Source organism: Chelmon rostratus, chromosome 7, assembly GCF_017976325.1.
Source record: "Chelmon rostratus isolate fCheRos1 chromosome 7, fCheRos1.pri, whole genome shotgun sequence".
NCBI classification, from domain to species: Eukaryota; Metazoa; Chordata; class Actinopteri; order Chaetodontiformes; family Chaetodontidae; genus Chelmon; species Chelmon rostratus.
The window spans coordinates 26,746,170-26,770,737 of record NC_055664.1 but is presented as its reverse complement, the minus strand read 5'-3'; the positions used below and the strand labels follow the sequence as shown (position 1 = coordinate 26,770,737).

General features: G+C 43.6%; 2 protein-coding genes across 3 annotated transcripts; one reads left to right on the top strand and one right to left on the bottom strand.

The window, feature by feature from the left end:
- The first annotated feature begins 1,608 nt into the window (after window positions 1-1,608).
- Window positions 1,609-12,157, top strand: ercc2 (excision repair cross-complementation group 2). 2 transcript variants are annotated; one of them, XM_041940041.1, is made up of 23 exons: window positions 1,609-1,744; window positions 2,082-2,181; window positions 2,546-2,623; window positions 2,728-2,790; window positions 3,013-3,126; window positions 3,322-3,438; window positions 4,319-4,435; window positions 4,628-4,751; window positions 5,548-5,644; window positions 6,073-6,206; window positions 6,300-6,468; window positions 6,704-6,822; window positions 7,003-7,072; window positions 7,315-7,384; window positions 8,191-8,292; window positions 8,412-8,475; window positions 8,603-8,724; window positions 8,906-8,998; window positions 9,156-9,228; window positions 9,415-9,485; window positions 10,104-10,247; window positions 10,341-10,484; window positions 10,896-12,157. In XM_041940041.1, exons 1-23 carry the CDS (start codon window positions 1,740-1,742, stop codon window positions 10,986-10,988), a joined length of 2,283 nt encoding a protein of 760 aa, XP_041795975.1. In that variant the 5' UTR covers window positions 1,609-1,739; the 3' UTR covers window positions 10,989-12,157. The 2 variants fall into 2 exon arrangements, with proteins under 2 accessions (XP_041795975.1, XP_041795976.1); XM_041940042.1 differs by lacking the exons at window positions 8,412-8,475; window positions 8,603-8,724; window positions 8,906-8,998; ... (3 more) ...; window positions 10,341-10,484; window positions 10,896-12,157 and having other exon boundaries at window positions 8,109-8,239.
- On the bottom strand, window positions 11,519-24,510 carry klc3 (kinesin light chain 3). Its single transcript, XM_041940043.1, has 14 exons — window positions 24,312-24,510; window positions 22,796-23,044; window positions 21,428-21,493; window positions 20,878-21,045; window positions 20,396-20,471; window positions 19,740-19,885; window positions 18,230-18,312; window positions 17,992-18,079; window positions 17,641-17,742; window positions 16,160-16,333; window positions 15,959-16,058; window positions 14,409-14,589; window positions 14,100-14,166; window positions 11,519-13,674 (listed from the first exon to the last, which is right to left on the bottom strand). The coding sequence occupies exons 2-14, from the start codon at window positions 23,003-23,005 to the stop codon at window positions 13,591-13,593; spliced, it is 1,545 nt and encodes a 514-aa protein (XP_041795977.1). The 5' UTR covers window positions 23,006-23,044; window positions 24,312-24,510; the 3' UTR covers window positions 11,519-13,590.
- Between the last annotated feature and the right edge of the window lie 58 nt (window positions 24,511-24,568).

Here is a 24,568-nt window from a genome sequence, read left to right as displayed (position 1 = left end):
CACGTGATTGACGAGGGTATTCCAGGGAGCATTAGTTCCGAGCTTCTCAGCAACCACCTTCAGTATAAATTACCACTAACATGGGAGCGAGGCTACCCGCAAGAAGCCTGCAGATTCCGCCATTTGTCAACTGACTTCCGCCTTGCCCGGTGTAGCGGTGTCTTCCCGCCTTACACTCCGCGGAAATTAAAGTGACCACGAGAGAATAATTAGTACAATGAGATGGTCGGGTTCATGTCATCACTTTATTTGGGAAGTACACACTGGAAGTATTAGAAGTGACGCAGTTGTTGCTGACTAATGTGTTGCCGTTCGAGACTGTGGCCACTGGAGGGCAGTAAAAATCTGTTTTTGAATAGTAATCGGTGAGGCCCGACCCTCAGAGTTCTCCCTTCATCATTTTCACAGCCTAATTCTTCTCGTCGTTTTGTCTGCCAGACAGTAAATACCTCTAATTCAGTGCCCCAATCAGTGAATGGCCAAAATCAGTGAATAAAGTTATTAAGTTGTGTTTCGACTGCGGAAATTCCTCTTACTCTTCTCCGCCTGGGGTCAGGATGGTACACTTTATTTTGAAAGTGTTTACCGGAAGTACCACAAGTGACGCTGTTTTTACTAATTTAACGCGTTGCCGTTCCAGGCTGTGACCACTGGAGGGCAGCAAACATTCAAACTTATGAATGTAAAATTAAGTTTTTATGCACTCAGCAGTTTTTATCTGCAGATGGCAGCATTTCCTTGTTTTAATTTCTAAACTTAAGTAATTAAATGTATAATTAATTAATGAGATGAACCCAGCAGCATCTTTGTTTTTGGTTCCAATGAACGTTTATTTAACACAAATGTATTATTCATGCAAATGCTCCTCTGGTGCTCCGAGCCCCGGTCCCGGTCGGTTCAGCTAATAGGACCGCTAATTGCAAGGCTAACTGTTTTTACCTGTAGTTGAGCCAGAGCGGCCGGGGGGCATCATAGGGAAAGCCAGAAAGTGTTCTCCATAAAGTATTATTCAGTTATAAAACCAGATATATTTTTGTAGAGCTATCGGGCAGGCCAGACCCCCAGAAATTCTCCCTTCACTGTCTGTCACTGTCAAAATAATTATTGTGTCATTAGGTCTGTTAGACAGTAAATACAACAAATTCAGTGTAATATATAGGTACTTTCATTAAAACCAGCGAATAAGTTAAGTTAATAAGTTAAAAAGTTGTATTGTTGTCGGTAACAGGAAATCTCCTGTCTACTGCGGACTAGGGCTCGGTTGACCAGCGGTGTATATAATATCATACCCTCTAGCGGCCACAGGTAGGAACTGCAACTCAACAGTCAAGTTACCGTCAATGCAGTTTCGATGGCATTCTACAACTTCCGATGAAGACGGTCAAAATAAAACTCCCATAACAGGCAGAGCTGTAAATATACGCGCTGAGACTCTGGGTTGGGAATGTTATGCTCCAAGAAGACAATCCGTGTCAACCAGAGTGTGATAAAAAAAATAAGGCAGTTACTCAGGTCCACGCTACACGTTTACCTGTAGAAATAGTGATTCAAGTTATCTGTTGTACACATCGTGGAAGACGGAAATGCGCATGAGCGCAAAGAAGAAGAAGAAGAAGCTGCTTCCGCTTCGAGCTGCAGTGTGTTTGGTTGTTGTACTGAGACTAAAGTTCTCAAAGATTTTACCACAACAGCTAACGTGACTGTCAGATAAGAGGACCGGCTGCTGCACGTTTTACAAAATGAAGTGAGTGTTTCTCTTAACACAGAATGAAAAAAAACTACCCCTGCAGACATTATGTGTTGTTCATGCTAGCTTGATTGAAACAAGTTTAACAGCACCTATGCTAGCAGAGATAAGTTAGCTAAGGTAATGTTAAGGCTGGCACTGCAGTTCATTCATCTTTTCCTTTAACAGGCACTTGTTCGTCTGTGTGTTGGTGTAATTTGCTGTATTGTGTCCAGCCCACATTAGCTTAGTTCACTTTTGTAGCGATGTAGCTGCTATGCATCATTGCGGTGCAGCTGATAGAAACAGGTGAACTCTCTCCTCAATGTGCGGACTCGGTGCTTTTTTATTCCAGGCTCAACATCGACGGTCTGCTGGTGTATTTTCCGTATGACTACATATACCCTGAGCAGTACTCCTACATGCTGGAGCTGAAGAGGACGCTGGATGCTAAGGTGGGCGGTGTTAGTGTCTGCATTTAGTGGGATGAAAACAGTGTTTTAGCTGAGCAGGCGAGTGTATTAAACAAAACACCATAAGAAATCGTTAAAACCTAAGAATGATATCATGTATATGTCAGTAAAGGTAATGTCTTCACCCAGACTGTAGTTAGAGGCTCTCTGTCTGTCTGGAAATGGTGAGTTTGTGTCAGTAGTTGGAGGACATGTTAATGTGTTTATATTTCTGAGTTTTGATTATTGTCATTGTTTGTTTGCTGCTGCATCAGTGAGAGGTCAGATACTCAGAGGTAACTGAGTGTGTGTGTGTGTGTGTGTGTGTGTGTGTGTGTGTGTGTGTGTGTGTGTGTGCTTTGTTCAGGGTCATGGAGTCCTGGAGATGCCGTCAGGAACAGGGAAGACCATCTCTCTGCTGTCTCTCATTGTTGCCTATCAAAGGGTGAGTTTATCTGTGTGTGCATGTGATGTCTTGTGTTTTCAGCCAAAAGCCACATGAACACAATAATATGTGAGGGTCTCTGTCTCTCTGTCTGTCTCTCTCAGGCCTTTCCTTTGGAAGTGACCAAACTGATCTACTGCTCCAGAACAGTTCCTGAGATCGAGAAGGTGAGTCAATGTCAAATAAGGTCGCACTGCACAAAGTGATGCAAAGTGTCATTTATAGGTCATAAAAGCCCAGCAACAACAGTTTATTCAGTCTAACTATCTCTATGGTTCAGAGGTTTTTAAAGTAAAAATCGAGCTGTAGAACACAGAAGAAAAACATTTAAATCAGTATTCAGAAATCACCCGAACTCGTATCATATATTTGATCCGCTGTCTGATTAGGTCGTGGAGGAGCTGAGGAAGTTGATGGAGTTTTATTCCAAGCAAACCGGAGAGAGCAACAACTTCCTGGCTCTGGCCCTTTCCTCCAGAAAGAACCTCTGCATCCACCCAGAGGTACAAAGAACTGCTGTCCAGGACGAACCAGGACCTCACATACAACACCTGAAAAGCATGAACACACTATTTAAAGCCGAGAGATAAAGAAGCTGATAGATTGTCTTTAAGATACAGAACCAAGCTTTCTGTTCCTCTTTGTGTACGTCTGTGAATTAACTGTGACTGTAACCCGGATCGTCTGCCTCTGTCCAGGTGAGCTCTCTGCGCTTCGGTAAGGAGGTTGATGGAAAGTGTCACAGTCTAACAGCATCGTACGTTCGTGCACAACGCCACAGCGACCCCAACCTGCCCGCATGTCGCTTCTATGAGGTAAGAAGTCACCTGAATTCATCCACATCAGACCGGGACACAGAATGTTCAGGAGAAAGTTTGTGAGGTTGTGTTATGAGGTCAGGATCTGTTGAAGGGCTGTTATCTGACGTGATTACTTCACTTCACAGTGTGACTCAAAGAGCAATTCAAAACCCAAAGATATTCAGTTTATGATGGTGTAAAACAGAACAGAAATAGAAAATATTCACAATTGAGAAGCTGATGCCAACAAATGTTTGGCATTGAAACGTGACTCAGTGGTTTTCTGTTTTCCTTCCACTTTGTGAACATTTGAATCATCAGATTTTTTTTAGTTAATGGAATATTTTTACTGAACTTCATTTGCATAAAGTTTGTGATTAGATTATCTGCTGCTGAGCTGTGTGTGTTTGTGTGTGTGTGTGGCAGTCTGTAGCTTCATGGGAGCAACACCTGAAAACTGAAAACTGAACTCTACCCTCATGTTAGGAGCTCAGAGTGAAAGAAGAAGCACTCACGTGTTGTGTTTAAATACAGAGTCCTCTGAATGGACTCATGGAATCAGCTAAAACCTGGACTGTAGCTCAAATCTTGGACTAATGATGAGCTTGTTAGTTGTGTATGGAGAACAACATTGTACGTACAGTAGACTTAAACACAAGCTCCCACTCGGTGGGCACTTAAGCCAACCAGCTTATAGTCTTTGAATTGACTGCAGAAGACTTAAACATTTTTTTTTGCTCTTTGATCTTGGCAGTAATTTATAACTTTATAAGTTCTGCAGAATATCAGTGTTGATGACAGCATTATTACCAAACTTCAGTTCTTTCAGCTTTGGTGTATGTGCATGAATCTCGTTTCCTCGAACCTCCTCAGTCCTTCTGGTGTTTGTGTGCAGGAGTTTGACGCAGTCGGCCGACAGGTGCCTCTTCCCGCTGGCATCTACAACCTCGACGACCTGAAAGACTTCGGCAGGAGGAAAGGCTGGTGTCCGTACTATCTGGCACGCTACTCAGTACGTTGCACTACAGACGCTGCAAACATGAAACGTGTCGTGTCATGACGAGAAGCGTTTGGCGGCAGCTTCTAACCAGAAAATAATCTGACCACAGCTACTCTTTCATGATATTTGAAGCTGTTTCACAAAGCTTGGTGTTGTATCTCTCAGCTTGTCCTGTTTTCTCTCTCCTGTCCTCTTTCCTCTCAGATCCTGCATGCCAACATTGTGGTGTACAGCTACCATTACCTGCTAGACCCCAAGATAGCCGACCTGGTGTCCAAAGAGCTGGCCAAGAAGTCCGTAGTGGTGTTTGATGAGGCTCATAATATCGGTGAGGAGATGAATCGAGTGCAATCAGATGGATTTATTATGTTGAATTATGTTAAATTGCTAAAATGTGAGAATATTTTCATTGATCTGATCATTTTTTTGAATGTATTTTAACATCAGCTGATGTCAGGATGACTCATGGGACAGAGCTCCAGTTCACAAGCTCCTAAATGAAAAAAATGACTGAATGCACGACTCTGTGTCGCACAAGTGCTGATTCTCTCTGACCAATCGGTGGTCTGCAGTGTTTTCACTCCACCGAGTATCAGCCAGCTCACTTGGAACCTCGACCGAGGAACAGTACCGGGCAGTATCCACAACTTTTACCTGTGGAAAACCAAAAAAGGGCGAGTTGAGTCAAGTTGAGCCTTACTGTGCTGTGGAAACGCAGCACAGTGGGTTCAGTGCTGGTCAGATTCTGCTGGTTCAGGGAGGTCGGGCTGTCGCCTCAGCCACAAAATCCACAAGAATGATTCAAGATACACGACTAATGAGGCCGAACCGTTATCTTCATGTTGTTCATAAGGAGCGATACTATGGCTAAAATGTTTAGGTGGTGGAAAGGAGTGTGCAGACATAACAAGTGAAAACATAGTTTTTCTGCAGGTTCTGCTTGTTGAACAGACGTTTTGATAATCTACTAGTTAGAGCTTAGATCCAGAAGTGTTTTCATACACATACAACGAGCGTCATTGTCATGATATTGTTCAGTGCTCGATAAAAGAAGCAACATTAACAAATATTCCAGCCTTGGAATAATGTGGAATTGGTCATTTCTCTTGTTTCTTCCTCCTCAGACAACGTGTGTATCGACTCGATGAGCGTGAACATCACCAGACGAACCCTCGACCGCTGCCAGAACAACGTGGACACGCTTCAGAACACCATACACAAGTAAGAGCGTGGGCGAGGTCAGCAGCAGGTGCGCTGAAGCATCGAACTCACAGAGCGCTTCGCATCCCTTCATCACATCTGGGTCTGCTCGCTAGTCTAATCACTCCGATTTCATAGGCTAATCCGGACCACGATGAGGATGTCTCATAATTTTTAGACGAGTGGAGAACATTAGAATAAATTCTACCAGGCATCACATGTGATTGAATTAAAATTACACCAATGATTTAAATGTCTACATAATTATAAAATTATACAAGTTAAAACGAGAAATGATTGAAGTGATCACACGTACAGGTAACACACATTTTTTATTTCAACTTCATCCTCAATAACAGCGGAATGATCAGATAAGGTAAATGGGATGTACCTGTTATTTCCATCAGCATCGACTTCCTGTTCCTGTTGCCTCTCCTGCTGTTTGATAGGATAAAGGAGACGGATGCTGCTAAACTGAAGGAGGAGTACAGGCGAATGGTGGAGGGGCTGAAGGAGGCCAGTGTCGCCAGGGAAACGGACATCTACCTCTCAAATCCTGTGTTACCAGATGAAATTCTTCAAGGTACGGCCATCAGCGGGACTCTAGTTTGCTTTTACTCTTTAAACTTTTAGTTTCTGAAGACGTTGCTTTTTGTCCGTTCTCGCTCCCTCCCAGAGGCGATCCCCGGCACCATTCGCACAGCAGAGCACTTTGTCGGTTTCTTGAGGCGTTTCATGGAGTACCTGAAGTCCCGTCTGCGGGTCCAGCACGTCGTGCAGGAGAGCACCCCCCAGTTCCTCAAAGACATCTTCGACAAAGTCTGCATCGACCGCAAGCCTCTCCGGTTAGCGTCTGCTTAAACTGTCCAGACAAACTCGAGCTTTAGTTGGTGACGTGGCCCTCAAGCGATCACGTTTTCTTGCTCTTTTATTTTCTCGGTAACACAATCACTTATTCTCCTTCCTCAGTAATTTCCTCATTCACTTATTCCCTCCTTTCCTTTCACTCATTTCTCCAGACCCTCATTTGTTCTCATTTTCTCTCCTTGACCTTTGTTTTTTCCCTCTCTGTGTCTCCAGGTTTTGTGCAGAGCGGTTACAGTCGTTACTACGTACTTTGGAGATTGCCGACATTGCAGATTTCTCAGCTGTTACACTCATCTCTAACTTTGCCACCCTGGTCAGCACCTACAGCCAAGGTCCCAAAGCCCCTCTGTGCATCTTAACACCCTGAAACCAGACACTGTAGCTGCAGTGAGACATGTGCTAGAAGTCAGATTTAGTTTTTGATGCTTCTCAAATGTTGTTATTATGTTAATGTGGCTGACTGTGTTTGTTTATTTGAACTTTATGAAGTATTTTTCTCTTCCTGTCTGAAGGTTTTACCATCATCATCGAGCCCTTTGAAGACAGAACTCCAACCATCGCCAACCCTGTGCTGCACTTCAGGTGGGGTAGATGCAGAATATTATCAAAACACACAACACCATGAAGCAAAAGTGTCCCCCTCGAGATGTACGACCAGCACCGGTGACTGCAGCTGAGGAGCAAAGGCTTCGAAAAACTTTCTGCCATCTTCCAACTTATTAAACGTTTCTGGATCTAGTTGATCACAGGTTACAGTAGATGAAATGTGTGAGAGGATGCAGGACTGTTCTGATCTTTGTTTTCTGTCTCTGCTCCTCTCCCAGCTGTATGGACCCGTCTATAGCCATCAAACCTGTCTTTCAGAGATTTCAGTCGGTTGTCATCACCTCAGGGGTAAGTCAGTTCAGGTCACTCTCTCCTTTCAGTTGTTTTTTTTTTTTGTATGTTTCTAGCAGTACTTAAATCGGCTAGAAACATGAATCTTGGCCCCTTAATAAATAGAAATAATGTTCAAATGTTTCCCAAGAAATATGAGCCCAATCGGCCAGATGGTGGCGCTGTAATCAAGGCTGAGTAAAGGCCAGCCGCTCATTGTCCCATTGACTTGAAATTAGACATGCAAGTCCAGCTTAATATGCTCTTATGTGGATTTTTTTTTTTGCTTATATAAACTGAAAAATCAGTAATGTGATGTCTACTTTTAGGATCTGGACTGTATCAACACCAAAGTCGGTCTAAACCAGGCATCTCAAACTGGTTCCATAAAGGGCCGTGTGGCTGCAGGTTTTCATTCCAACCCAGGAGGAGCACATCAGGCCAACCAATCAACATCAAGGGATCACTTAGTTATCAGCTGAAGACTGAGATCAGCTGATTAATTGATTCCAGCCTGATGTGTTCCTCCTGGGTTGGAATGAAAACTTGCAGCCACGCGGCCCTTTATGGAACCGGTTTGAGATGCCTGGTCTAAACCATCGCAGGACAGATACACACGCTCCTCTGAACAGAATGAAAGGAGTGACTTTGCGATGCTCTCTTTTCATTTTTATTTGGTTTAATTTGAGCGCCGCCGCTCAGTATTGTGATGAAGTTATTTGAGTTTCTGTGTCACATGCAGTCACGACGTCCGCGTTCCCCGAACAGAAGACTGTTGCCTGCTCTCATTTAGACTCTCTCCTCCTCCTGTTTGACCTCCTCAGACTCTCTCTCCGCTGGACATCTATCCCAGAATCCTCGACTTCCGCCCGGTTACCATGGCGTCATTCACCATGACACTGGCACGGACCTGCCTATGTCCTCTGGTGTGTGACTACACCACATGCAAACCTTTCATTCATCCTTTCCACACAGAAAGGTTTGTAGCTGAATTGTTGGAGCGTATCTGAGATTATCTCTTTTCTTCCTGTTCTGTGTTATGTAGATTGTCGGCAGGGGGAACGATCAGGTGGCCCTGAGCTCAAAGTTTGAGACCAGAGAAGACTTTGGTGAGTAGAAACATCTCCATCATTATTTATGAGCGCACGAGTGTCCCAGAGGCAGCATCACATGATGATGTCAGCTGTGATTTTTCATTGAAATATAATAACGTTATTTTTCTCTTTTTGTTTCCAGCTGTGATTCGTAACTATGGCAACCTCCTCCTTGAGATGTCTGCGATCGTTCCCGATGGCATCGTGGCGTTTTTCACCAGCTACGTCTACATGGAGAACATCGTGGCGTCTTGGTATGAACAGGTCAGTGTGTGGACAGACACGAGAGACGCGCGCGCACACACACACACACACACACACACACACATAAAACACAGCTACTGCTAATGACGAATGAAAATATGTCACCAATCATTTGATCTTTTGTTCTTAAAGCATGGAAAGACGTTTCAGGGTGTGTTTTTGTGTTTGTGGTTGCTTGCAGGGCATCCTGGAGAATATCCAGAGAAACAAGCTGATCTTCATTGAGACTCCAGATGCTGCAGAGACCAGCATGGCCTTGGAGAAATACCAGGAGGTCAGAGAGACGCCTATCACCTTCTTTATTAATATCATGAATAATATAATATTAGCTGACATAGTGCTACACAACACCTGTGATTGTGTTAACATTAGCGGTGCTGTCAAGGATCCCAGACCTGTGACCTCTGACCTTTCCCTGTCTGTCTCTTCAGGCTTGTGAGAACGGCAGAGGAGCCATCCTCCTGTCTGTGGCCAGGGGAAAGGTCTCCGAAGGAATAGACTTCGGTAAGTGATGCTGGAGGTTACTGAGATGACTTGAGAGGAAATTTCCTGTGGGGAAGAGTGGATCCAGCAGGAGAAAGTGATGAAAGCAAACAGTAAAAGCAATGCAACAGATTACTTCATGGTTATATACAAGATAAAGTGAGCTGTGTGTGCAAATCTCTGATTTGTGTTCTGTTTTCTGCTCAGTGCACCACTTTGGCCGAGCCGTCATCATGTTCGGAGTGCCTTATGTTTACACGCAGAGCCGCATCCTGAAGGTCAGAACTGTCGCTCGCGCTCACCATGAAATGCACGACATTTATCTGAGTGAACTTTCCACAATACGATGCCCTCAAAACTTCCCACAGTGGAAATAATGTGACATCAGTTTGCTGCTCGCTGCAGAATAAACAGGAAGTGATTTCAGACACAACCACAGCACAGGTCAGCCTGAAACAGTCGAGTCAGATTATCCATTAAAAACAACAAACGTAGGCCGAACTGTACCAAACATACTGAACATACACTCAGTCGCCAGTTTATTAGGAACACCTAGCTAAAACCAGGGATATCCCCCGCTTCTATGAATAAAGAGCAGGTTAAATAACAGAAACACTTCTCCGTATAGCAGCTCAACAGCACCACAAACTCCGTCCTCCAGAGTTGAATGGACACTGAAACGGTTGCATCCTTCATGAAAGCAGGATTTATTGCAGGATTTGTTTCTTAGCGGTAAATGAAATATTCACAGAAAAAGGATCAAGCACAGATGTTCATGAATCTCTCGTCCCTTTTGTCTTTTCCACACTCTGACTGGACAGTGACACTGTTCATACTGTGTCTGACTGGACTGTTCATAGCTTGACGGTGTTTTTCCCCTCTCCCACACGTCTCAGGCTCGTCTGGAGTACCTTCGGGATCACTTTCAGATCAGAGAGAATGACTTTCTGACGTTCGATGCCATGCGTCACGCGGCTCAGTGTGTGGGCAGAGCCATCAGAGGCAAGACCGACTACGGACTCATGATTTTTGCCGACAAGGTGTGTGAGGATGTCTCTACCCGGTCTAAATCATAATTATCCTTCGCCTTGAGTGAAGATCGGTCAGTATGTGATGATGTGTCTCCTCGTCAGCGTTACGCCCGAGCAGACAAACGCGGGAAGCTTCCTCGCTGGATTCAGGAGCACATCAACGACGGCAGTCTGAACCTCACCGTGGACGAGGCCGTCCAGCTCTCCAAGCACTTCCTGCGGCAGATGGCTCAGCCTTTCAGACAGGTACGACTCACACCTGCCAAACCTCACACGAGTGTAACATCTGTGCCTCAGTTCATACAATCATTACATGTAGGGCATGAGCTGTACTCGGTGTTTTCATGACAGGAGTGAATTAATTACTTTGGCTGATTAAAAAAAAGAATAGTATATTTCTGAGCTTCTGTAGGCGAGTCAGCAAGTTGATTTCTAACTCTGGGTGAGATAAAATGATCAGAATAGTGAAAAAGTTTGACATGAAACAGTCATTTTAGATGTACTTTGACTCGCGGTTGCATAAAACCATCTGTTTTGTAGTCATTTGCGTTCTCACCTGTTTTTAGCCTGAAGCAGCTTCTCATTTTCCTCTAAAAATACCTGATGTTTACCTGTCTGATAACCTGTCTGTCTGCCTGTCTCTCTCTCTCTCTGCAGGAGGACCAGTTGGGTCTGTCTCTGCTGACTCTCGAGCAGCTGGAGTCGGAGGAGATGCTGCAGAAAATCTCTCAGATCGCTCATCAGACCTGAAGGTGACGTACACTGCACAATGCCATCGCCACGGCAACACCCGTGATGGCGTCAGCAGCTGTCACAATGACGTCGTTACTGTGGCGATTAGAGCTGGGTCAGATAGCAGGCGCAGTTCAGTCATTTTAACCCGCTTGGTGTGCTGGATGTAAGGAGTTTACCTCGTATATTCAGACAGTTTGTTGGTTATCAAACAGTTTAAAGCTTTCAGTATTTCAGCTCTCACTCACACACTTCTCTGTGATGCTGTGTGTGAACATACACAGCAGTTATTCTGTGTAGCGTCTGTCATACAGGCAAGACTACTGGTAGTTCCCTTTGTAAGTGTAGGAAGTCACATTTTATACTGAATACTTCTGTATCTGTTGTTCCACCAGGAAGTTGGAATATAAATGTTTGTATTTAACTGTTTGTGTGCTTCCTTTTTTAAAAGGCCTTTCCATCCTGATAAAAACAAGGGCAAACACCTTTGAAGCCATAAAACACGCAACACTTCCAAGCAAACAACAAACACTAGAAGGGTGTTAAAGTCTTATTGTAATTTATTTCAGCTCAAGTTTGCAAATATAAAATACAAACATTCATATTTACCAGAATAAACAGTGTCAGGAGACATTTAGTCCAGTTTCTACACAGGTTTGTCTGTAACATTCTCAGTATTTCAATAACAGACTGTAGTTTCTACAGTAACTAACAGCCGATTTCAGCCCTTACAACAAACAGCAGTGACCACAGCAAATGTACAATCAGTAGTTCTCCATCATGGGAAAACAGGACAAACTGAATGTTTGAGCAAAGAAAGAGGAAGTGAGTCAAAAGAGGACATAAAATAAAAATATGGAATAAAATCCACGAGGGTCGGGGGGTCAACGTCGTCATCAGGGATCCGACATTTCTGAGCAACACGCTCGTTTGTACCTCACTTTAAACATTCCTGAGTGTGAAACGCACAAAACTACAGTCACTTACTGTTCTGTGTCGTATCAACATAAAAAGAGATCGTATGTATATTTTATTCACACGGCGTTGTATTCATGTCACCAGTTTGAGTCGAAACTACTTCAAGTAAATTTCACGAAACAAAACGAAAAAGAGCACAAAGAAATCTTGTTTACTATTTGTAATAGTGAGTTGTTGATTTCAGGCATTTCAGTGAATAAGCATTGATGTAAAATTATAAGATGAAAGAAACATCAGAATTGTTCTTCATTTGTGCTACATTGAGCTACTTTAAGGGGCAGATTGACTCCAAAAACAAAGTCGAATAGTTGAAGTCTGTGTATTGGTTGTGTGTGCATCACATGCACATGTTCCAGTGTTCACTCTGCTTGTGTTGCACTTCAGCTGCTCGAGGTTTTGACAGTCTTCACAGGTTCGCCACTAACTTTGTCTAAGCTGCTTTCGGGCAGATTGTGTCGATTTAACTTGTTCAACACGTGTTTGTCTAGATTTCGCCTCTTTGTGCACACGGTCGTGCAGTTTGCTTCACGTTTAGTCTGTGGTAGGACACGACCGTCCACCGTGTCTGATATGACAGCCGAGGGGCTGTGAGTAAATGGTCCGGCTCAGTCCAAGGCTGGCTGAAAGTCATCAGAACAACATTGACTCAGGCACACAACAATAACTTTTGGTATCCAGATATCTTAAAACTATTTTCTTCAAAAACTCACAATGCAGTAAAAACATCATCCGGTGAATATTGAGACTTTTGTGATGTTAATAATCAATTTACTGATTTGCTGCCGTTAAGAGGGATATCTTAATGTCAGATATGTGCGTTCCTCCTGTCGAGCTGCTGTTACGTGTTTTTAAATGGTGAAAATCACATTTTGGATTTCTCAAGTTAAAAAAAAAGTTGGTCCTTCTTCTCAGTGTGGAAAAACTGTGGTGCAAAACAGCTGAAGTAACCACACCAGTGTTTTTCTCATTAGCTTCGACATTATGAAAATATAATTACAACAACTTGAACATCTTAAAGGCAAAATACATCAAATAACTTTTTAACTTGTCCCTCGTAAACCAAATGTAACATTTACATTTTGACAAACGTCTCACGTTTTGATCATCGTGCAAACAACTTGACATCCCTGTTCTTCTCAGGAGAGAATTTCCCACGTTAATAATCTGTAACATCATCTTTAGAAACATAAAACCATAAATAACTCCAGCGTTAATAGAAATATACCTAAAAAGGACACAGCAGCATTAGGAGACGCCTCCTACATCACCTGCTCGTCGTCTGGTTAATGCAAACACGGTCTTTTCAAAACATTTGTTTTCTTACAGTGTGGATGCTGGTATTATTGGAAGTTAATGGTCGTAATCAGGACACTGAAAGTGAATCCAGGAGGGAATGATGTTCAGTTTCAAGCAAACAGGAAGGAAAGCTTCTAGTGCAAAGTCCATATGTCGAGACGTGAATCATCACTTTTTGGAGACAAACGTCTCAAAAATTATTACGATAACTGTGACGTTTCCTCGAGGGTTCACAAAATATTAATTTACTGCTTTTTCAAATGAGGGATGATTCACAACTCAGTTATTCTTGAGGGGACTCTGGTGTGTGTGTGTGTGTGTGTGTGTGTGCGTGTGCGCGTGTGTGTTAGCTGGTCCCACCGAGTGAGCCTCGTCTCGTCAGGCTCTGTGTGCTGGAGCTCAGGCCTCGAGCATCAGTCAGACGGCTCAACTGAGGATACAAACACACGCAGGACGTTCATTTGTTAGCGATTTCTGTGACTGGATGTTACACCTGAAGTCTAAAAGGTATTTTACTCAGTTACTGGCGACGTGTACATGTCAGTATTCGGATTTGAACTGTTTTCTGTTACAAACGCAGCACTGACAAAACACAAATTTGGCTTCTTCATAAAATTGTTGCTCATTATTTGGTTGCCTTGTTCAGTATTCAGCAGAATTCAGTCAGAATTCAGTTCCGTACTCGTAATCTCAGTAATATTTGTAGTAGTGTGTTTGACAACAATCACAATATTTAAATGGCAGTAAATCTACATTGTGCTGGAAGTTTAGCTCTGAATAAATCACTGGATTAAATGATCACTCGCAGATTCACGTGTCGTCACTGTCAAACCGACTGGATCACAGTCTGCTCACCTGAGCGCCATCCTGACTCTCTCTGGCTCCAACATTCAACACATTCAGAGAGTTCGCCCTCTTCATCCTGAAAGCAGGACACAATATCATAACAAACTCTTACAGAAAATAACTTAACACAAACAAAACTCCTGAAAGTTCAGATTTACTGATCTGAAAAATCGAAATATTATAGAAAATATTAACTTTTTTTGCAATTCACATTCGCATTATTTGTGTTAAACTTGCATCCATGAGTTACAAAAAGGGATCTGGTTTCAGCTCCAGACCCACAGTGGGGGTTTAACACCTTTTATGGCAGAATATTACCCAGCATTCCTCTGGGTTGGTTCCTCCATCCCGACTCCTCTCAGCTTGCGGACCAGTTTCTCGCTGCTTCGCCGTATCGACTCTCTGAGTTTGGTGAAGGAGCCGCTGCGCTTCAGGTTACTGAGCCCGTCCTGTCCGGAGCCGCCGTCCTCGGCGCCGGACCAGCTGGGCCGCCCATCGCCTGGAGGACGGACAGACAGAAACAAACCAGTGCGTGAACATGCGGTCTGCAAAAACCAGCTGCCTCGCCTCTGTCATGCATGAACTGCTACTGTACAATGTCTGCGACAACAAATTCATTACATCCCAGCACAGAACAACAGTCTACAGACCAGAGCGGGTTCAGAAAGGATCATTTTTTCCTTTTCTAAAATGAAAAGTTCAATATGACCAGTAGCTTACTATGATTAAATCCTGCAAACTTAGATGGATGACGCGGTGTATGCAAATTTGCACTAGTTTGCCAACATGACGTCCGTCTCTACTGGTGCTACTGGTACATGTTGTAGCTCTCACGTTAAAGGATAACTTTCGTTTTTTTCGTTTTTTTTTCGGACCTTATTTGTAGCATTAAATACGACCATTTAATCACCCAGACAACTTTGGTGGCATTTGGAGTCGTTTTGAAGAAATTAGCCCCAGAGGAGCGGCGCGTATATCCGTATAATGCGAGTACTCAGGGCATCCATGCGCAGCCTCTATAAACGCATAATCTGCGGCGAAACTTGTTCATATTCCAATATTTTGTGATGATATGCTGGTGCTATTCCCCTCTGAGCCGGCGGTCGGCTAGTTTAGCTGTAGTTTGGCACAGCTATGGTTCGTTATTGCGTATTCGTAGCCGACCGCCGCAGTTAGCCGTGTTGTGGCTGGCTGCTCGCAGCGCCCGGCGTTCGGTAATGACATCATCCACGTCAGAGGTAGTTTCCTAGAGACGCCGGATATCGATAACATGCCACCACGGGCTCAGAGGAGAATAGCACCAGCATATCAGAACAAAATATTGGAATATGAACGAGTTTCGCCGCAGATTATGTGTTATATAGAGGCTGCGCATGGATGCCCCGAGTACTCGCATTATACGGATATACGCGCCGCTCCTCTGGGGTTAATTTCTTCAAAACGACTCCAAATGCCACCAAAGTTGTTGGGTGAGTAAATGGTCGTATTTAATGCTACAAATAAGGTCCAGGTTGTAAAAAATGAAAGTTATCCTTTAAGCGACTGTTTACTACTGTGTGCTACTTTACAGACCACATGAACGTCCACTGTGCAGCAAACAGAGTGCACGAGCAGCTCCAGCATGAACAACAGGTTCATCTTCCAAAGCAGTGGTTTCAGATGACACAGTGAAACAGAACAGCATGGTGATGTACTCATTGTTAATATCATAATGAATACAAATGAACTACAAAACGAGATTCGGGCTCTTAAATGAAAGAAAGGTGAAATCAGAGTCACCTGTGTAAAATACAGCATGTGGCGGCAGACGTGTAATGAACCAAAATGACAAATCCACAACAACATATCTAAAAATATCTGTTTTGTACCTTCTACAGATCCAAACTCCTTTTCATGCGCTCTGGTCAGGATCTCTTTATAAAGAGCTTCAGCTTGTCTGTATTTCCCCTGCTTCAGATAACAGGACGCCTGAGACAGTGTGGAAAGAGACTGTTTGAGTGAGAGGAGGGTACATGGATCCATCAGCACTGTTCACTCTCACGATATCGGACATCGAGGTTTCCTCTCACCAGGTTGTTCTTGGTTTTGGCCACGTTGGCGTCGTCTGGTCCCAGTTTGCTCTGGTAGATGTGCAGAGCGCGCTCGTAGTACTGCTCCACCTCCTGGTACTTCCCCTGGTTCTGACACAGCAGAGCCAGGTTGTTCAGCTGCTTGGCCACATCTGGGTGGTCTGTGCCCAGAACCTGAGGGGGCGTTCAGACACAAGATACACAGTGAGCAGGAACATCACATCAGCCTTTCCACAACGATGAGATTAACGCAGGCTGAAAAACTATTTCAACACATTACGTTAAATTTTGCCTTTAAGCTTTGTCATCTGAGACCAAACAACCCTGTCAGTGACACGAAGAATGCAACAGCATTAGATGATAACAGGCAAAATCCTGATGCTCGGCGTTTACTCAGGTGTGAGGGTCAGTGGAAGACAAATTCAGATTTTTTAAACTTCCTGCTTTCAAAATCTTAAGCAAAAAATATACACTTGAAAATTGTTCTTTTTTTATATGCCCGTATGTTTCCACCCTTTAAGCTGCTGGAACTGTAAATTTCTCTTTGGATATTAAAAAAGTATCTATCTATCCATCTATCTCTATGTATCTATACCTGGTGTGCAGAAAATGTCTGAAACGAATGCCTTGACATAAAAACTGAGTTAACAGTTTCTCATTTTGTGATTTTCCCTCCTATCTAAAGGGCTTTTATTCAGGTTTTAGTAAATTAAAGTTACAGTTATTAAAGGATAACTTTCGTTTTTTACAACCTGGACCTTATTTCTTGCATTAGATACGACCATTTACTCACCCAGACAACGTTGGTGGCATTTGGAGTCGTTTTGAAGAAATTAGCCCCAGAGGAGCGGCGCGTATATCCGTATAATGCGAGTACTCGGGGCATCCATGCGCAGCCTCTATATAACGCATAATCTCGGCGAAACTCGTTCATATTCCAATATTTTGTTCTGATATGCTGGTGCTATTCCCCTCTGAGCCCGTGGTGGCATGTTATCAACATCCGGCGTCTCTAGGCAACTACCTCTGACGTGGATGATGTCATTACCGAACGCCGGGCGCTGCGAGCAGCCAGCCACGACACGGCTAACTCTGCGGCAGTCGGCTACGAAAACGCAATAACGAACCATAGCTGTGCCAAACTACAGCTAAACGAGCCGACCGCCGGCTCAGAGGGGATTATGCGTTATATAGAGGCTGCGCATGGATGCCCCGAGTACTCGCATTATACGGATATACGCGCCGCTCCTCTGGGGCTAATTTCTTCAAAACGACTCCAAATGCCACCAAAGTTGTCTGGGTGAGTAAATGGTTTTTAATGCTACAAATAAGGTCCAGGTTGTAAAAAACGAAAGCTATCCTTTGAGTTTGAATTAGGAATTGTTGGGGTCAGTGTTTAGGTTATTTATGTAGTAGCAAGATCTGGGAACTGTATGAACCCTGAAAGTCCTCATAAGTGTTAGAAATGTGTGTTTTCTCACTTTCTCTCTGATCTCCAGAGCTCTTTTGCACAGCGGCTCTGCTTCCTTGTATTTTCCTCTCTTCCCATAAAGCACCGCCAGGTTGTTGAGCGTTGCCGCCACCTGCACAAACAGACAGTATACACGACGTGATCCGGTGTGTAGCAGACAGGCAGCACTCCCCGCAACAACAAGGCTCAAATATCTGTTATAATGCATCCTGCGAACCAAAGGAAGAAACATGGCTGCCTCTGAGTTATAATAAGAAAACAGAGAGTTCATGTTAGATTCAGGATGTGTCCGAGGTTAGAAACCGTCTCATGACGAGGCGTCTCGCCCTGCAGCTTGTTTATGAAAAGTCGGGAAACTTACCGCCGGATGGTCCATCCCGAGCGTCTTCTCCCTGATGGCGAGCGCGTCATTCAGCAGGTTGGCTGCCTCTTTGTATTTGTTCTGGTCTCTGTAGAGAAAACAGTTCATATAAAATCACATAATAATAATGTCACTGATACCAGAATTCCTATCGGAGAAAGAGTTGGGTTTTTTTTTTTTTTTGGTGGGGAATAATGTTTAAGTGGTGTTGATTTGTTGCCATGGTAACTGGCCTCACCTGTAAACCAGCGCCAGTATATTCAGCATGGTGGCTACATCCGGGTGGGTGTGGCCTGAGGACTTCTCCAGGTCTTCTAAAGCCTGTTGAGACATTGTTTTAAACGGGAGCCATTTAATCGACCCAGGAGGTTTTTGAAGAACTGAATTTCCTGAAACTGAACTCTTTAATTGCCACATGATCTTCTCGGGGCAGGGGGTGTGTCCATGTGACCCGGGCAGCTTTACATTGGACATGTATCACATGTCTGTCGGATCCCTCCCCTGCTGCTCTTCTACTGTTTTTTTTTTTTTTTTGGAAAGTTTATCTGAATCGAGGGTCTGAGGACAGAGGGTGTCGTAAACCAACTCAACTCAACTCAACTTTTATTTAAATAGCACCTTTCATGCAATCATGCAGCCCAAAGTGCTTCACAAAACAGAATAAAAAGGCACCAAGAAAGAAACAAAACAATATAATGGCAATAAAACAATAAAATGGCCATTGGAGCAAAATGATGAAATGCCAATAAAACAATTCAAGAATAAAAAATAGAAATAAAAAATAAAAAATAAAAAAATTAAAATAAAAAATTGAATAGCTAGGGCAAAAACAACAGTGTTTGAAATTAAAATAGTTAAAAACAGCAGTGTTTTGTCAGCCTGGGTTATAACATTATTCCAAATTAAAAGCCAGATTAAAGAGACAGGTCTTCAATTTCCTTTTAACAATACAGAGAAAGCTCGCCATTCTGATGTCAAAAGGTAATGTGTTCCACAGTTTAGGGCCGTAAAAACAGAAGGCAGCTTCACCTGTTCTCACCTGGAGCATATGAGGAACGTTCAAAAGAAAAGCAGTAGAGGACCTCAGTGTTCTGGCTGGTACATAAAATGACAGAGAGTCTCTTATGTACGAAGGAGCAAGGTTATTTAATGCTTTGTAAACGAATAAAAGGACTTTAAAATCTATTCTGAAGGAAACAGGGAGCCAGAGTAGTGTTTTAAGGAGTGGGGTGATATGATTGATTTTCTTTGTTTTTGTCGGGACTCTGGCTGCAGCGTTCTGGACTAACTGTAGTTTTCTTGTGGACTTAATTGGCAAACCAGTAAAAAGAGAGGTACAGTAGTCCAAACGGCTAGTGATAAAAGCATGAATAAGCATTTCTGCGTCTTTCTGAGTTGAAAAAGGTCTGACTTTTGCAATATTTCTAAGGTAAAAAAAAGATGTTTTAATGACCTTGTTAAAATTAAAATTAAAATTTAAATCCGAGTCTAAAATCACTCCTAAATTCGTAACTTGAGTTTTGATATGACTGCTAAAACCACCAAGCATTGAGTGCAATTTTTCTCTTGCTGCTATGGCTCCTATTAAAAGAATTTCATTTTTTTCTTCGTTAAGTTTTCAAAAGTTTTTGCTCCAGTCTGAGACAAATCTGTGATACTGAGCTACATAAATAAAACCGACTTAACAGTAAACTGGATTTTCGGACATTAACCTCTCTGGTGGAAAAGAAAGGCAGCGCTCCCCTCACCTGTTTGCAGAGTGGCACGGCGACCTCGTATCGGCCCTGGGACGCGTACTGGATGACCAGGTTGTGGAGCGTTCGTAGGCGGGCGGGAATCTCGTAGCCGCCCTGCTGAGCTGCAGCTGCTGCACTGCTGTGATGAGGCTGCGACACTGAGCACCAATAAACAGACATTTAATTAGTGTTAATAAATTCAAGAAATCAGACCCGTTTTCTTCTCTCATTGCTAAAGCTTTAAGTTATCTCATAGCTCACGTTTTACTCTGAAGAGATCCTCCATGCTCTCACAAACTCATTATCGCTGCATGTGATATAAATCTGACATCAGAGCTTGAAATGTCTTTGCTGTGTGTGAAAACACTTGAACCCTGAGCTTATCTACAGAGAATAAAGAGTTGATCCACGGTGTGTGAACATACTGTTCATCAGTCGCACACCTTTATTACAGAGAGGATTCGGAATAAATATACATACAGACACATTTTCCACCAGTGGCATCTACGCAGATTTTTTTCTGAGCTCCTGAGGCGGCAGGAAATTCTTTTACGATGCAACACAATTACATTTTTTACCTACCTTCATTTAGAAAAACACGAGACTGTCCCACTTATGCTGCGAATGACTGAACAAACAGAGACATTACGGTCAGAGCGAAGCCTTACTCTGTGACTGCTCCTCATCCTCAGCAGGAAAGAGATCATCCAGAGACTCCTTGGTGGAAGATGTGTCTTTGTCATCCTGAAGTGAGACACAAACACACTTCAGAAGCTGATGATCTGCAGATCGATGATCATATTCTCAATATTTCTCAGTGTGTATAATATACAATCAGTGTTAATAAGGTCTGATTCGAGACATCTCTCTTATTATTAAAGCTCAAATCAAATATTCTTACACTAACAAATAATTAAACTGTGATGTGGAAGGGCTGAGTCACGGTGACGAGTCGGACTCTGCAGCTTTATGGAGCTTTTTAGCCTCTTTTAGCTCCTAGTTTGGATTTTACTGCCCCTGTTCCTCATGTTCAGTCTCATTCCAGCACAACCAAGCTCTGACAGACCGACTGTATGTGACCTGATGAAGCACCAAACTGCAAACACATCTGATCCACACATACGTCTGTGTTTGTGTGCGGCCTCCTCACCAGCTGCTGCGGCTCCTCCTGGTCGTATTTGCGTATGGAGGACATGAACTGCAGGTGTTTGTTCTGCTCCTCCAGGGTGACCACCTCCTGCTCCCTGTCCTGCAGCCGCTGCTGAGCACCGGCCAGCTCGTCCCTCAGCCACTGGTTCTCCTGACAGAGGCGACGCACCTGAGGAGGAGGAGCACACCAAGAAAGAGGAGGAGGAAGAGTGAGGGAGGGGGGGATGTAGGAGAAAGGAACAAGGAAATGAAAGACGGTGGAGGAAGGGAAAGGGAGGAGGAAGAGGGAGAAATGGTAAAATGACATGAAGGAGGAGGAGAGGAGAGAGGAGTGAGTAGAGGAAGATGAAGGAAGAGGCAGAGTAAAAGATGGATGGAGGAGGGAGAAAATAGGAACAGGAGGCGAGAGGTAGGAGGAGCAGAGGGTGAGGGAGAATTTCAGTGATCTTGATTTTCTTTGAGGGATTTCCGGTGAAAATACGCCATCAGAGAAACTCCCACCTGCTCTTCACCTCCTCAGTTACTCCTCTTTTTCACCTGCAGAAACTTACCTGAGCGCGCAGCTTCTGTTTCTCCGCCTCCAGCGAACCCAGATGAGCCGACAGCGCCATCATCACCTGGAAGGACGAGAGAAACACAACGCACATGGAAATTAGAGCTCTAATTGTCAAATTAAACCTGTAGATCACAGATGAAACATTGGACAAACTCAAGGACGAAAAGGACGGGGAGGTGCCAAACTGGATTCTGTGAGATTTGAGTTTTGTTTGTTATTTTGGACGAATATTGAAATGTTGCAAAAAAATACAAAGTAGATCAAAAATCAAAAAAGGTAAAAACATTAGTGAATCTCTCACTATCTGAAAAATCTCAGTCCAGCATTCAATCTCCTTTCAGCTGTTTGTCTCTGCAGCTACTAAATATTCAACTATATCCACCAGCAAGTAGCTGATGTTGCCTGTCTGTCATTTGATGCCGGGCAGGTGGTGTAAGGATGGTTTATAAAACTTCCTTGCTGGAAAAGGCACAAAATGATGCTGACAAGAGCTATGAAGATGACCCGAAACACTGAAGTTATGGGCTGTGACATCAAAACAATGAGCTGAAAGACAGTCCAATGCTGCACAGAGCTGTGGGGAACGAAGATGTCTGTGATAATTCTCAGTGGATTCATCATTACGAGCGACTTGATTCACACAGAAGTAGTAACGTGTTCCACTGCTAATCTAAAAATACTGATTACAGCCACTTTAATTATTAGTTACCACAAAAAAGAGAAGCAACATTTGAGAAACTAGAGTTATCACCTCATGGTGATACCAGACAGAGAGAAGACTCTGAGGGTCCAGAGAGAAACATGCTGTCTTCACTTCATCACATGGAGCAACAACAATCAGCTGAATATCAGCACAACCAATCAGCTCGTGGTGACTATGATGCTTCAAATATGAACGCTGCTGCAGAGGAGCTACAAACTATAAAACATGGACGCTTCACACACATGTTCAACCTGCAGCTCAGAAGATCTTTACAGTCAGCTCAGTTTCAAGGTGGACGCCCAAGATTAGAGTCACCAACTCAGCATCTGACCAAATGTGAAACATGACCAAAGTCTGCCTTCAGCTCCTGAGTGATGCCGCTGAATAATGACCACAACATTATGATGTCACAGCAGAGCTGACCTTTGACCTGATGGATATAAAATGTCATGACTTCATCATTTTATCCTCTGAGACATTTGTGTCACAGTGACCTTTGACCTCCAAAATCTAATCAGTTCATCCTTGGGTCCAAGTGAATGTTTGTCGTCCCTGAGATATCGTGTTCATGAGAACGGGACAGAGGGACGGCAGCCTGACAGCCACAGCTGCCATCAGACTCCTTCTGGCTTTGCCTCCGTTCTGCTCTTGTATTGGTACCTGTGCTTCGCTCAGCCCCAGCTCTATCCTCTCCAGTAACTGGCGGACGATGCCGCTCTTCTCCTGCTCCACGCTGCCGCTGTCTGACGCCGGCTGGCTCTCCAGCGGCTCCTGCAGGCTCTCCAGCAGACCGCGGTTCTCTCCTCGCAGCGCCTCCAGCCCTGCGATCACCTGCTGCGTGCTGCACAGAATCTCATCCGCCGACAACATGGCTCCGACTCCGAGGTTCCTCCTCTCACAGCAACTGAACTGGGAACAGCACAAAGAGGTCCACAAAAATAGAGGAAGTCATTAGTGCTCGCGGTAGTACAGGAGCAGTGGTAGCAGTAAGAGGTGTGTCAGTAGAGGTTGTAGAATATTTTAGAGCAGTTCTAGAAATACAATCTCAATTTAAAAAGGTTGGGACTTTGTGTAAAATGTAAATTAAACCAGAATCAATCATTTCCAAACAAACTGTGTTTCCTGACAGTTTTAATGAAGTGTTCCTGAGTCCAGGTATTGATCTCCTTTATCCAATCATGTGTTGATAAGTGTTGAACCTCGCTCCATCCTCGCTGTGAACCACTGAGCCTTTCAATCATGATGCTATCACCTGTTACCAATCAACCTGTTTACCTGTGGAATGATCCAAACAGGTGTTTTTGGAGCGTTCCACATCTTTCCCAGACTTTTGTTGCGCCTGTCCCAACGTGTTTGAAACGTGTTGCTGCATCAGATTCAGAATAAGCAGATATTTACAAAAATCAATGAAGCTGATGTGATTAAAGATGAAATATATTGACTTTGGACTGTTTTCAGGTGAGTTTATGTGAAGAGATTGTCCAGTTATCACATTGTGTAGAGCATAAATAAAACAGAATCCCAGCATCTTTGGAATCAGGGTTGTATTGACAGTAATACAATAATAGCAGTAAAAGTAGGAATAGTAATAGCAGTACCTGCGAAGAGATACAGGTGCTGTTAGTAGAATCAGTGGCTACTGTATTACCTAAAGATCAATGAGGAAATGTTATTTTATATTATTTTAATAGTGGCAGAAGAAGCAGCATGGAGACAGATTAATAATCCAGACTGTTCTGTTGCTTTGGATTTATTCTGTCAAAAACAAATATTCATCTCTGACAAAGAAGCACTTCAAGTCACTGAATAATATCCGAAAAACTAGCGATGTTTTGGTGTCTTTTCAGGCGTCTGAGTATAAACGAAGCGTTAAATGAAGGGAAACGAAGTGCTCTCAGTGTCTATGCGCTTTGTTTACTGTGGGCGGCGCAGCAGGCCTCGGGCTCAGCTCAGCACGTCAGGAATAAACTACTTGTATGCAAATTTCATGCTAAAACACTAACGAGACAGCAGGTTTAATGACGGCGTCACACCTTCCAGACATTTCTCTGTTATCTCAGGTGAAAACATCAGACGCGTTTCCACGCGGTTGATGATTATTCTCTCCAGCAGGATGTAAACACACCAACAAACACGCAGGCTTCATCTCACATCCACAAAGTTATTTATAGCCTACCTGCTAAGTCCCCGTCCGGCGGCGTGGCTGCGTCTTTTTGTCCACTCGGAGCTAATGTTATTGTTTTCCTTTGGAAACCGGAACCGGTCACATACAGCCGAACATTTCCGCTCACCGTATCTTTCACTTTATTTAACGGTGAACAGGTGAGACTGTAAAAACTAGAAGCTGTTAATGATTCACCTGCTGCCTCCTCGGCTCTCAGCTCCTCCCGTGTTCATCAGCACTCAAGATTGCACGGTCAACTTCCGGTTCTC